The sequence below is a fragment of the Carassius auratus genome, chromosome 50 (genome assembly GCF_003368295.1).
Source record: "Carassius auratus strain Wakin chromosome 50, ASM336829v1, whole genome shotgun sequence".
NCBI classification, from domain to species: domain Eukaryota; kingdom Metazoa; phylum Chordata; class Actinopteri; order Cypriniformes; family Cyprinidae; genus Carassius; species Carassius auratus.
In genome coordinates, this window is record NC_039292.1 from 12119851 (window position 1) to 12134286 (window position 14436).

Below are 14436 nucleotides of genomic sequence, written 5' to 3' on the forward strand. Positions count from 1 at the left end.
ATGTTTTTATATTATTATTATTATTATTATTACATAAAATATACCGATATTTTATTATCATTATGTAGTTGTGAACAATTAAAGGAAGTAAATAAGATTATTGGTATGGCCTTATTGATTTAATATTATTTTTTAAAGCAGATGGGATTTAAACCGCAAAAAAATCATAAATCTATAATGTACTACAAGAAATGTAGGGATAGTATCCTGTACTTGAGTAAAGAAACCGTTTGCTTCATAATTTTTACCAAGGTTGAGTGAATCAACACTGGATTGAGTGAAGCATTGGGATATAATTTAAAAAGTAAGACATTAATTTGAATGGGTTTTTGAAAGATCAGAAAACAGCTTGTGAGTTACCAAATGTTGTTGGTTAACCCCTTACTAGTAACCCCCCTTTTTTGGCATGGAGACCGAAATTACATACCCAAAATAAAAAGGTTTCTGCTCATGATTCTTTCTGACTAGATACATAATCAACCTTTGTTCACAAAGCTGACACTTTAAAGTTTACTGTTCAGGAATCAGAATCACTCAGACTGTTATGATAATAGAGATATATAAGCTCAAACATAAAAACAAAAATAAAAATATTAAAAACATATGTTTTAAATGTATTTTAAAAAATGTTGATGTAGGAAATGAGTTTGAAAACACAGTGTAGCTAAGGCCACAAGTCTTCCAAGACTTCATAAAAAATTTCATAATCGAATCTGTAAAACTGTGAATTTTATGAAATATTTTCTAAGGCCATGTCATGTGTGTTTTTAGAGAAGGCTAATCAGATTGATTTATGGCCCTTGTCATCTCTGTAAGATCTCACATGTAAACATTCCTGTGCTCTTTGTGTATGTTTCACTGTTGAAAACTGCCCGAATCATGATTGTATTGTTCTCACCAAACGGTTCTTTCACACCTCCGCCAAGTATGACACATTATCCGCATTATTCTTTTATCATTATTCTTTTGTTTTTATTCCACCTTTATTAGCCTTGATTGTGGTTTTTCAGGCTTTACAAAGCAACAAAGCAGCGATCTCACTTCAGTCTCTCTTTGCATTTAGCCCTTATTTATCAAAAGTCTTACTATAAAAATATAACAAAACATATTCTTACGACCTTACGTGAATTATTGAGACAAAAATGCATTATGAAGAAGAAAAGCACCTGCTATTAGTAGCATTGGTGCTAACGTTAGCATCAAGCTACATCTGACAATTTATGAAATTATTAGTACACTTTTACTCAAAACTCACTTTAAACCCCGATCGAGTGTTTATAATGACTTCCTTTAGCGATCAGGGGTGGAATTTGGTCGTTTACTGTTGTAAAAATGTGTTATTTGTAGCCTTTTTCATCGCTGCACAAGTTAGCATTTCCGATGTACATTTTCGATTTTTTTTATAAAAACGCCCCAGATCTCAAGAAATTCTCATACCAAGCTTTACTATCGTAATCGCGGGTTTATTATTCGGATATTTTGTGTGTACAGAGGTGTTTCAGTGTTGTTTTGGCCAGATAACTACCAGGAAGTGTGCAGGAAGCATGTGACACGATGTGGCGGTGTCCATATATGACACTCTAAGATTGACACTTGCAAGGCCCAATCAGAGTCTGAGTCACACACCGCACGAGCTGTGACTACTGCACGCACACACAGATCGCTGGGAGAGGCTGTTTATCTGATCGCGTAAATCCGTGGAAAATGAATAGAAATGACGATTCTGTCTGAAGAAATATGAAGTAAACATCAGTAAATATATCCATATATCTCCGCAGATATGCATCTTTGGTCTAAAAATCCTTATTGACGCTGTTCAGTGAGTCTATGTGAACACAAATAAACCGCTGCAGACGTGACTGAATATGAGTGAGTTGTGAATTTCTATTCAAAATGTGGCATAATACGGATTTATTATTTTGCACTCCTGACATAAATCACTAAATATCTGTCACTGCAACAATGTTTTATCAAAATATTGGTCAAATATCGAAGCTAGAGTCTTTAAACTTTCCATTGATGCACAGTTTGTCCAGATGAAGTAAAACAGTGATGTTTAATGTGCTGTGAAAGTGAAACAATAATAAACTGGGGCCGTCAGCGATGTTTGCACGTAAAGGGGTTAATAATCATTTAGAATAAGGAACTGTAGACTTTATTCCATCAAATACTGACTGATGAATCAGCAATACCACTGCTTAAAGAGTCCATAATATTCAATTTTTAAGGTTCCTAAGATTGTTTTGATTACGTGACGTATTTAACCTATCCAAGTGCACACACCCAGCAGTGAGTATTGAACACACACCCGGGCGCAGTTGGTGGTTTGGTGCCTTGATCAAGGGTCTCACCTCAGTCGTGGTAATGAAGGTGGAAGAGAGCGCTGGTCATTCACTCCCCCCACCTACAATCCCAGCCAGTACCGAGACTCGAACCCGGGACCTTTTGGGTTACAAGTCTGACTCTCTAACCATTAGGCCACCACTACCTGCAATAGTTTTGCATGCATGCAAGGTTTAAAAAAATGCTTTAGTTTTCCTTAAAATATGCATTTAATGTCATCTAATTTTCCCACGATTCACAAATGGTTTGTTCAAAGCAGTTCTGAGATTCAGTTTCTATAAACCCCTCCTCTCCGTGAGCTTACGCTGCTCTGATTGGTCAGATGGCCCAGCCTATTGTAATTGGTCTACCGCGTACAGCACATGTCGGAAACACAGAATTCATTTTAACCACTGATTCTCGACAGCCTCATCTTTTGGAAGTGACGTGAACATGTGTTACCCTGTGAAATGTAGCCGTCGCAAAAGTGGGATTCGATTACTGATGACTCGTTTAGGGTGTTCAGAGATTTTTTTTTTCTTTTGGGAGACAATTTTATTTGTGCACTTTCGGTTTTACACCTTTGCAGATCGTTTACATTCATACACTGCTACATTACACACTGCATGAAAGGCAATATTGGAAATGGCATAATAGGGGTGCTTTAATTTAGCTTTACTTGTTTACAATGTGTCATTCCCTGAGACTATTTCAGTTCTGCTCTAAAAAACACACGCTCCCTTACATTTGATGCCCAAAATAATCTGTTGCGATTCTGAACCTGATGTCTTCCATCTATTTCGGTGTACGTGCTATTGTCATAGGTGGTGAGCCCCACCATCTCCTCCCCGGTGTGTCAGGAGCAGCTGGTGGAGGCAGGACGTCTGGTGGAGCGGTCGGTGGAGGGCTGTGTGAAGGCGTGTCATGCCGCCTCCGAGGAGGGCGAGCCACTCCGACAGGTGAACATGGCGGCTGGTGCGGTCAGCCAGGCTCTCAGTGACCTGCTGCAGCACGTGCGCCACTACGCCAGCTGCGGCGAACCAATCGGACGCTACGACCAGGCCACTGACACCATCATGACCGTAACGGAGAACATTTTCACCTCAATGGGGGATGCAGGTGAGACTGTCCTAAACCGATAGTTTCCGAAAATGTTGCAGAATTTTTGCAATCTGTTTGATGAGGTGTTTTGTGGTGTTTGCTAGTTGGAGTTAAGTTGAGAGACAACTCCAAATTCCAGTTTTATAGTTTTCTTTGCCTACTTTTTGCTCAAGAAACATTCTTTAATAGTATCAGTGTTAAAAACAGTTGTGCTGCTCAGGGTTATTATAGTAAACTAAAATATTACTCTAATTTATTAATTTGAACACTTTATTTGAAATAAAAATTATGAAATGAAGAAAAATATTTTCCTTTTTTTTAGCTAGTTGCTAAGGCAATATTTTTCACTTTAATTTAGTTGATCTATGTATTAAAATAAAATACTTATTAATAAATATACAGACATATATATTTAAAAAACTGAATTGTTAAATGAATAGAAAGTTCAAAAGTACATTTATAGAAATGTTTTATTAAATGCATCTTAATGCATTTTTGCCACATAAAAATATTTTATTATATATAGATATTATAGCATTTTTTATTTAATTAATATGATTCCTTAAATGAAAACTTACGGACACCAAACATTTGCATGGTAGTGTGTGGTATGACATAATTTAATGATAGTAAATAATTGTTTAATAACATACTAAAATGAAAAGTAATAAAATGTAACTTTATTTCACATAATGTTCATTCAAAAATGCTTTCTCTGTGTAATTTTTAAACTTTTGTTCAATTTTACATCCCGTTATTGCAGACATGGAATGTTAAGAGTAATGTTAAGTTAAAGATGTTAAAGTGTGATTAAAGGTGATTGCTTGAAGGATGCTAGGGGAGTTTAAGTTAAGTGCCCACCTTCTAGTCTAACTGGTCTATAGATGCGACCTAATGTCATTTCATGTAGCTTTGCCCACGTTCTCCACTAAAAACCATATGGTTGAAAACTAAGTAATAGCACAACTCTTCTCAACAAGCCATCATGAGCTATCATGCACATTGCAGGATGAATTGTGTACTAATGTTTTTACTTTTGGTTAAGGGATTGTTCAAATCCCATAACCTAAAAAAAGCTATATAAATTATGATTTTTGACTTAGAAAGCGCTGCTAAATGCGATAGATGGGCTCGTAACACAGGATGTAAAACAATTCCGGGCTACAGAGAATTTAATAAATGGAATTCAAAATCAAAAAAGCATACAGTAATACACAAGCTTTAATATCTTTCAGGCACATCGTCTAAACAAAGCATCTGTGCTGTGACACAATAGGATTAGCTTTTCCATATTCAGAATTGCACAATTTGTATGGTGTTCCTGGCCTCATTTGAAGCTCTCAATTGTGTTCTTACATCCCACTCGCTTACAGCCCTAATTCAGGTGACCCACAAGCAACATTAATTCTCCATTATGATGCTCTGACAAATATCTAGCTTGCTAGCTTAGCTCAGCCTTTGTATCTTGTCTGTTGTTTTTCTAGGAGAATTTGACCCCCAGCTTATTTTGACTCAGTGAGGTCCTTTAAAAGTTATTTTGTCTGCGGTCCGTGCTGTGTTTCTGGGCTGTTTTCAAAACTAAAGATGTTTGTTATGCTACGGCCGTAAGTCTTAAGAATCCTCAAAAGATTCTGTGTCCATGAGGTTGTTGAAAACATGTCATATAAAACCACTACAGAGCATCAAATCTGCTCTCAATCATGCACGCCCTGTCTTTGAACTTCTTAAAGGAAAACACATGGCAAAAGATGCCAGTGGAGATAACTGCAACTGTTCAAGTTAAACATGGAACATGATTAACAGCATGGGCCAATAAATCATCATCATCAAAGATTTGTGTAGCATAAAAGTCAACAAGAAATTTACACTTTATGGTTTGCATTGTGCACGATTCAGAAGAAATGTACATGTTTTTCAGATTAAGAAAAAATTGCTTTATGTACCCTTTCATGTAGTGTTTCTCTGTCTCTGAAGTTTATATAGTTTATATGGCAATTGGTAGATATTGCTTTATGAATGATAACAATATATTTTTTTCTTTAGCCGATATGCAAAACCAAATTAAATTAAAATGTATGCTTTTTGAATAACTAAATAATTTAGATTACAATAAATACAATAAATTATTTTGAGTAATATATATATATATATATATATATATATAATTAGAGTCTTAAGAGCTATTAAATCCTTAGTGTTTTTCAGACTGGATTTAAAAAAGAATAATAATAAATTAAAATATTTTTATTATACTAACATTTATATAAACAATTATATCTTTATATTATTAATAACATAATAAAAAACATTTCTTTACTAATTATCATTATTATTACTATTGTTGTTTATGCCATTTTATTTCTGAAAAGTTTTTTTGCATTAAAACTTTTAGCAAATTTATTTGCATACTTTTGAACTTTTAAGCTAAACATTTGTCATACTTACAAAATAAAAATGGTAATTATCCAAATATATTATAAGTTATCGACTTTGCCTGTAAATATCATTTGTTGGCTGTTTACAGCACACCAAATGGTGACATTAATCAGTAGATCCAAAATTAAAGAAGTTCAGAAATGTGAATATCAGCAACATCAGCTAAACAGCTATTTAAGCATTGTTTAGGCTACTGTTGTAGTTAATGTAATGCACTAATTTACTGCAAATAACGGCAATAACTGCAAGTATGATGCATTTATAAAAGAAGTGTTACCATTTAAAACAATTGAGATGTTTCCAAAGATGAACCTGACCTTCTATCTCCACATCCCAGTCAAAATCCATGAAAAACTCAAACATGGCGGTATTTCAGAAGTAAGTTCATTGTCCACATTCATCCGCAAATTTGCATTCTCTGACTCCATTCTGTTATGACAAGACTTTTCATCTCAGAGTGAATCAAATCAAGTTTTTATTATTTAACTCCGAAATAGAGAAGGTAAAATGGGTGAATGCTGTTTAAAGCTGATTTAACAAGCTTACTATCATTATTTTCTGAATCCATCCTACGTATTGAGAGGTGAAACACCCTTTAACCACACCTCTCTCCCCTGATAATGTTGTCAACGCTTGTATTTCTGGATCTATGTAGGTGTTTGGGAAACACAGAGTCCATTTATGGAAAACGAGTAGGCACGCTTTTGAAAGGGCTCTTGATCAGTGATGTACTTCAGGTCACATGTATGCATAACCATTTAAGCGCTTCTATTCCTGAAGCGATATACAGAGAGAATGCAGAAAGATTGTTTCTCAAAGAGAGCAGCTTCAGCGGAGCCAGATTCACACACATCAATGACGGAGAAAGTCAAAGACAGTCAATATACTGTGGAAGGAGCCAAGAATGTGCCAGTAGATGTTTCAAAAGAAAAAATAAAATCTGCCCACACAGCACGATGATATTGTGGCATTAAAATACCATGTATGTTCACATTTACAGGTGAAATGGTAAGACAGGCGCGGGTTCTGGCCCAGGCCACCTCAGACTTGGTGAATGCGATGCGTTCTGACGCCGAGGCTGAAATCGATGTGGATAATTCCAAGAAACTGCTCGCGGCTGCCAAGCTGTTGGCTGATGCCACTGCCAGAATGGTGGAAGCTGCAAAGGTATGAGAAGTAAAGCAAGATACTGTACAACCTCTGCATTTACAGTATAGAAATATATATATATATTGATAATTAAATGATTTTTAGACTTGCTTGTTTAACAGGTACCATGATATTTCTACCAAATGATCATTTTTTTTATTTTGTGAATAATGTTTTTGTTTGTTTGTGTTGTTTAATTTGAGTTTTTTTTTTATTTATTTATGCTTTTAGTTTTGTTTTTGAGTTCTTTTTGTTTTTGACTTCTTTGTTCTTTGTTGGTTTTGAGTTCTTTGTTCTTTTTTGTTGTTTTGTTTTACATTTTTGTTTTGTTTTGTGGTTTTTGTTTGTAGTTTTAGTTTTGGTTTTGCTATTGGATTTTAGTTTTGTTTCGACTTTGTATGTGTGTGTGTTTTGTTTCAGGGTTTTTAGTTGTTTTATTGAACGTGTATCATGGCACCATGCTTTTGGACATATACCAAGGCAATACCATGTTCTTTTAAAAAAAAATTGTCATGTCAAGGTAACATCATGAAGCATGTTCATCATTCAAGTAAATTAAATTCACGTTCATTTGTACAGTTCTTTTCACAATGCACATCAATGCAAAGCAATTTCGCAGAAAATGAAAGTTTCTACATTACAGTTAGGAGTCATTTAACCTGATACCATTAGTGTACCATGGTACTGTCGCAGATCTTTTTATGAGGTAAAAAAAAAAAACAATGCTGTGTCTAGATGTTGGTCATTACAGGTATTTTGAAACATTCCTTTTTTTTCTCTCTCCTTTTTTAATCAAGGACCTAGAATCAGCAGCCACACTGTAAAATGTGCTTTTGTCTCCTCATCGCTGCTTTATTTCTGATACCTGAAAGAGCCCTGAGCCATGATTCAGATTTGACTTATGATAAGATGGACCACAGATTTTCAGTACCAATCGGCAACATAAAGAAGTATAAATTGCGAGGATGTAATTATTATGCAGCCATCTGAAGTGCAAGCTTATGGTTTGTTAGGTACATTTGATTTATGATACATTAATCACAACATCACTATCATTATAAAATGTAAAGATGAGGAATGTGCCACAGACAGTTTCCTTGGTAACAGTGATGGAGCAGATGGCCCCTAATTCCTCTTTGCATTGATTGTGCTGTAATGTGCTGTAAGTGTGCGGATGGTGTAACAGAGAGTTCTGCTGCCGCTGACACATTTCCCTTCACAGGTCTGACCGAGCCTGGGATTTATCTGTGACAACTTTGTCCTCTGAGATTTGCCTTTCACTTTCTGTTTAACCATTAAGCAAGGAGATCCAACAGAACAATGAAAAACATTAAAGGCTTCACAATGGCATATTAGCTACTAGTTTTGAAAGTAATATGCAGCATGTATACTGTCAGTGTGTATAGAGGACTACAGTATATATGACTATATTCAAAATGTAACAGCCTCTGCTTAAAGGTCTTCTTTTTGATTGTTGTATGATTGAAAAGTGCTAGAAGAGATCTATTTACTCACAATTGGATTAATTAACTGTATTCAGTTCTCATAGTTGTGCCTTTATATCTCACAAATGTTCCTTTATCTCCCAGAAGTGTGAATGTATCTCATAATTGTGACTTAATATCTCACAATTGTGGTTTTCTTTCCCATAATTGGCTATATCTAAAATTGAGACTACTTTTTATAGGTGCAGCTTTATTTTGAAAAAAATATTATTTCACATAATTGTTACCTAACATCTCACAATAGTAATTGTTTCTTGTCAATTAGACATATTTGGAATATTGCTCATAATTGTGAATTTATTTCTTATTACTGTGGCTATATATATATATATATATATATATATATATATATATATATATATATATATATATATATATATATATATATATATATATGATGAAAAATAAAGCAACTTTATTTAGTGTAATTCTGACTTTGTACATCACAAAAAAAAAAAAAAAACGTTTTTAAGTTATTTAAACCTTTTTTTAACTTTGAGGTAGTAATTGGCTTCCATATATACCTCATATATTGCATAAAAAAATTTTTTAGGCAGTATACAGCATGTAATGGACAGATTTAGTGAGCAGATTGCTTCCATTCTGAATATTGCCCATCAGAAAAATTAGCCAACACAAGCTAATGTTGCATGTTAACAGCACATTTACAGTAATGTAGACTGCTATTAAAACCAACTGAAAGAAATGGGTGAAGTACATGAAATTAACCTAGTAATTGTGCCTGTATGGTATTTGTGCAGGGTGCTGCTGCATACCCAGAAAACGAAGACCAGCAGCAGAGGTTACGAGAGGCTGCTGAAGGGTTACGGGTCGCCACCAACGCAGCCGCTCAGAACGCCATCAAAAAGAAACTCATTCACCGACTGGAGGTGAGGATGTGCATTATTATGTGTTTGCAACACACCGTTTGGACATAGTAAATTATAGTGTTGTGGAGGATGCTGATATAATGTAATAAATGGGTTATGAGCCCTTCCCCATGATGAAGCTTATGTCGTCATTTACTTAACCTCATGTACTTTACTTTTTCAGTTAAGGTCATTTAGGCTTTTTTTAATGGAATTTATTTCCTTATTTTTTTAAGCTCAACTACATCCATCCCCACTTTTTTGTCTGGACTTTTTATCCACATGTATGTGGTAGCGGGTATTTTTCCATTGGCCAGCAGTTTTGACCAGTGGAATCCAGTGTTCTGGTTCTGTTTGGTCTTTTCACATCAACAAAGATGGCTTTGTTCTTTAGGTCTCTTCCATCTATCATCCTTCCTCACACATGGCATGTTCTTTCAGAATACAAAGAATCTTTTTTTCTTTTTGCTTGCTTTCTTCTGCACTTCTAAAGTGTAGCACGTTGCCACTGGATTTTGCTGAATCCTTGCATGATGGACATGGCCAGAAACATCGTAAATGCTCTACAATCCTTGCTGAACGCGGAATTAAATTCAGTCAGAACAGTCGGGTCTTTGTACGGTTATCACAAAGTCTAACACTGTGCAGTGTGAGGCCAGATGTTAGGGCTGCACCATTAATTGAAATAAAACTGATATCGCTTACCGTGATTATCAAGTTGCAAGTTTAAGATCGCAAGACTGCAATTTAATTATATGAACACAAATAAATATGTGCATACATTGAAATAGTGCTTATATTGAAAATTAAGATTATTGTAATTTTACAGTTGTTTTGTAACAAAATTATTATCGTTATTATTATTATATTTTTCTTAAATAGCTGTTTTTTATTTTAAATTAAAATATTATTTTATTAAAAAATATTATTTTAATAATAGCAGTAGTTTAGTAGTAAAATAATAATAATTATTATTATTCCCACTAAATAAATAAAATATTATAAATCTTAAATACTATTTCCTATTTTTATTTTAATAATAGTAATATTATGTTTCCTTATTTTTATTATTATTCCTTCTAACTAAACAATAGTATACAATTTTATGCATTTATTTTTTCTTTTTTTACAATGTAATATTATAGTAGGATTTTTTTATGTAGTAGTAGTTGTTGCTGCTGCTGCTGTTTTACTGTTTCTGTTTTTTTTTTTTCAGAGTAATTTAAGAAAAGTAATAATTAGTAGTTGTAAATAAGACATAAATAGTAGTAGGTAGAAGGTAGTTCTTTGTATTTATTTTTTTGCCAAATTGTGTTGTCCTGCAAAATAAGCACAGCAATTCACAATTTATATAAGAATAATCGCAGTTAATATATATTTATTTTTAATTGTGCAGCCTTTCCAGATGTAATAGTCCGCCACAACATCCACATTCGTTATTTGCTGTGTTGTTATTATTGAAGCTGTAATTCATTACTGTTATTTGTCTGGAACAGAATGCAGCTAAGCAGGCCGCAGCCGCAGCTACACAAACCATTGCCGCCGCCCAGAACGCAGCTGCATCCAATAAGAACACCATGTCACATCAGCAGCTCGTGCTCAGCTGCAAGGTATTGTGGGTAATTCTACTCTGAAAAATTCTGTGCACTCATTCATAAGAGGATGCTCAATTAAATGAAACCATTCTGACTGTGGATTTGTGGATGCTCTCCAGGCCGTTGCTGACCATATCCCACAACTAGTGCAAGGAATGAGGGGCAGTCAGGCCCACCCAGAAGATCTTGGTGCCCAACTCGCCCTTATCATCGCCAGCCAGAGTTTCCTGCAGGTAAAACGCACATTCAGTGTTGGTTAAGCAGCTTCCGATTTGTCAATAGAAGATCCTCACATTGTTTTTGTCATTGTTTGTGTTTTATTTGTCTCCAAACAGCCGGGAAGTAAAATGGTGACGTCTTCTAAAGCGGCCGTTCCGACAGTAACTGACCAGGCGGCTGCGATGCAACTCGGTCAGTGTGCCAAGAACCTGGCCACCTGCCTGGCAGAGCTGCGCACAGCTGCACAGAAGGTGCCCACAGTTCACTGCCTTTTAGTACATCCAAAACGCCTTTAAACAATGAAGCATATTGTAATAACCTTACTTCAATGCACTTCATCAGGTGTAGAGATTCATCTTACAGTTACTCATGTTTTAAAAAGATAGTTCATACAGAATCAAAGGTTTTCTCATCATTATTTTTACAGTTTTTAAGTGAATTTTCACAGTCAAAATTGAGATCTTTGCAGTTGGGATATTGCCAGTCCTCAATATACACAAAGTAGGCTACTTTGGGCTTCGGTGTGAGCTTAAAAGGTCAAATGGACACAAAAATATGTCATTTTCATCTAAATGCAGTCAGTTTTGTCTAAAGTGAAGATAAACAGTTGGAAAAGTTACTGAATGCTTATTAAATCAGATATAAAATCTGTGCAGTCGGTCTTAAAGTGACAGCAGCCTAATAAATATAACGCTCTCTGTGTCATTTAATGTTAATCAAACAACAAAAGAACAATCATTCACTGCTCCCGACTGAATAACTTAAGTAACTTTAAAAAGAATCTGTGCATATTTAATTAATCCATACTGTGAAGGTGATGCAGTGTTAGTCTTTACTCAGTAGTTTACAGTACTTTTTTTGTATAGAAGGCTATTATTTTTCATAGGCTATTGTTTGTAATTTTCTTCTATTTAATTTTTATGAGTTCTTTTATTTTATTTTGTGAGTTTCAACTCACTGTTGTTCTTGACAGTAAATCTTCTCTGAAAGAACGGACTAAAGCCCCTTTCACACTGCACTACGGACCCGCAATATTTCCGGAACAGTTAGTTAGATCAGTTAGTTCCTCACTTTCCGCCCTGACGCAGAGATCATTTGCTTGCTTCAGTGAAAATATTACGTGCCTAGCGTTGTCGACTCGTACATTACACGTCACGCCCCGATGTCACGTGTCGTTACGGGATCTTCACGGGTTGTGTGTGAAAGCACGCACATATACCACGTCATCACTGGCAGTGTGAAAGTGCAAAATCTAGCGACCAGGGAACAATTGCCGGAACACTTTACCCCTGTATTTGCCGGAATGGCAGTGTGAAAGGGGCTTATGTAGTTGAGGTTCATTTGAAGTATTTATGAGCACAATGGCAGGAGCCCCTGACAAACTGTTGCTTAGGTCCCCCAGAAGTCAACTGGCGACAGATTTGCCAGCACAGATTTATCAAGGGGTTCATGTTGGTCACGCTAATTTGCCAGCTTGGCTAACAGAAAGCTGCTTGGATTGAAAATGACTGTGTGCTGCTACACTATTGAAAGGACAACTCAGTCTATGTATCCGTACTGAAATTAACAAGGATGGAAAGACTTTACAATGGCACACATTGTATAAAGGTCTTAGGTCATGGTCCCCAACATTTCCCAACTCACTTTCAAAACTGTTTTATTAAGTTTTTATCTACTGGAATTTTTCCAGAAAGACATTTATTAGCTGAACAATTGGTATGTTCTTAAACAACAGTACAATCCACTAAAGGCACTGTATAATTCAGTCCCTCACAGATTTGTATTGATTCCTGTCAAAAATTAAATATGGTGCTTCCCTGTCTGAGGTTCATGGACAATGGAGATTTTTCACAAAAGTTTGAGTGTGTGTGTGTGTGTGTGTTGTATCATAGGCTCATGAGGCATGCGGTCCTTTAGAGATCGACTCTGCTCTCAGCGCTGTTCAAACTCTTAAGAGTGAACTACAAGATGCCAAAATGGCCACACTGGAAGGACAACTCAAACCACTTCCGGGAGAATCGGTAGGTGAAATATACCACCTAATAATAGATCATCAGAGTAGTTTGCAGTAGTTCTCACCGTTTCTACTTCACACTTGTGTCTGTAGTTGGAGAAGTGTGCTCAGGATCTGGGAAGTATGTCTAAAGCTGTGGGCTCCTCCATGGCCCAGTTATTGACCTGCGCCGCCCAGGGCAACGAACATTATACTGGTGAGACGACTTATGTTGCTTTTCAGCATGTGGAACACAATACTTCAGGAGAATCTGTCTATACTGAATATGAAATGTGCAACATGATTTACACAAGTAGGACCTGTTCCTGGATTAAGGTCCCATCAACCAATTTACCCTTTGAATTTTGGGTTAAGGCCTTGATTGTTTGGTAGAACACGAACAGCAAATGTTAATGCATGAACATGTCTTGTTTTTGTAAATCACGTTAAGCCAAATGATGTTCTATTTTAATACAAATTTGAGTAAAAACTCCAAACATCCTTCATCTAAAGCACTTTAGAATGCTTTCAAGATCTTCTTATACGTGGTTGCTGGGAATCGAACCCAAGACTTTGGCCTCTCTAGTGAAATTCTCTACCAGTTGAGCTAAACAAAAAGTAGTTAATCATCCAGGATTTTATTGTCTTTTGTGATTTTTTTATTTTTATTTTTATTTTTTTTTAAACAAAAACCGAGACATTTGCATAAATATCTAAATTCGTCTTCTAAAAATGCATCTACAAGATGTTTGTAAACTGGCTGAGTTTTCCCAACAAAGCTGCTTGTTCCAAATTAAAGACATGAAAACTGAGAGGAGAGCGATGTTGTAACTTACCTGCACCACCCATAAATTTTTCACTCTGTCTAGCTGGATTGCTGCTCTCTGGAGAGCTTCTGAAGACAGATTTTAATGGCACGCTCGAACAAATTCCCTCTTCCACTCCAGCTCCTGCAGCTTCTCAAGCCAAGGGTATAACTAACCCCCGTCCCTCATTAATCTTATATTCACTAGATTTAACATACCGTCAGCAATTGGTCTCTACTTGGCTGGATAATGCAATTTGATGCAACTTCTCTGCACTGGCCCTTCCTTTTTTTGCTTTCTGTTCTATAAGTAAAAGCCAGATCCCATATGGTGCCTTATTTACTTTCCACTCTCATATGTTGGAGCAGCAGGGGCATTCTGGGTCAACCATGTGCCACAACGAGGCTTAAAGCTTTATATTGAACAAGACATTTGGACTGG

The 14436-nt window shown here is 35.8% G+C and overlaps 1 protein-coding gene across 5 annotated transcripts in view; it reads left to right on the plus strand.

The window, feature by feature from the left end:
* The window catches only part of LOC113067026 (talin-2-like), a 149442-nt gene that overhangs the window by 95597 nt on the left and 39409 nt on the right, over positions 1-14436 (plus strand). For all 5 annotated transcript variants that reach the window (XM_026239207.1, XM_026239208.1, XM_026239204.1 and 2 more), the window contains exons 19-26: positions 3147-3441; positions 6860-7026; positions 9275-9403; positions 10879-10992; positions 11097-11210; positions 11313-11447; positions 13089-13217; positions 13304-13406. In XM_026239207.1, coding sequence (XP_026094992.1) covers positions 3147-3441; positions 6860-7026; positions 9275-9403; positions 10879-10992; positions 11097-11210; positions 11313-11447; positions 13089-13217; positions 13304-13406 — 1186 coding nt within the window. The remainder of the gene's footprint in view (positions 1-3146; positions 3442-6859; positions 7027-9274; positions 9404-10878; positions 10993-11096; positions 11211-11312; positions 11448-13088; positions 13218-13303; positions 13407-14436) is intronic.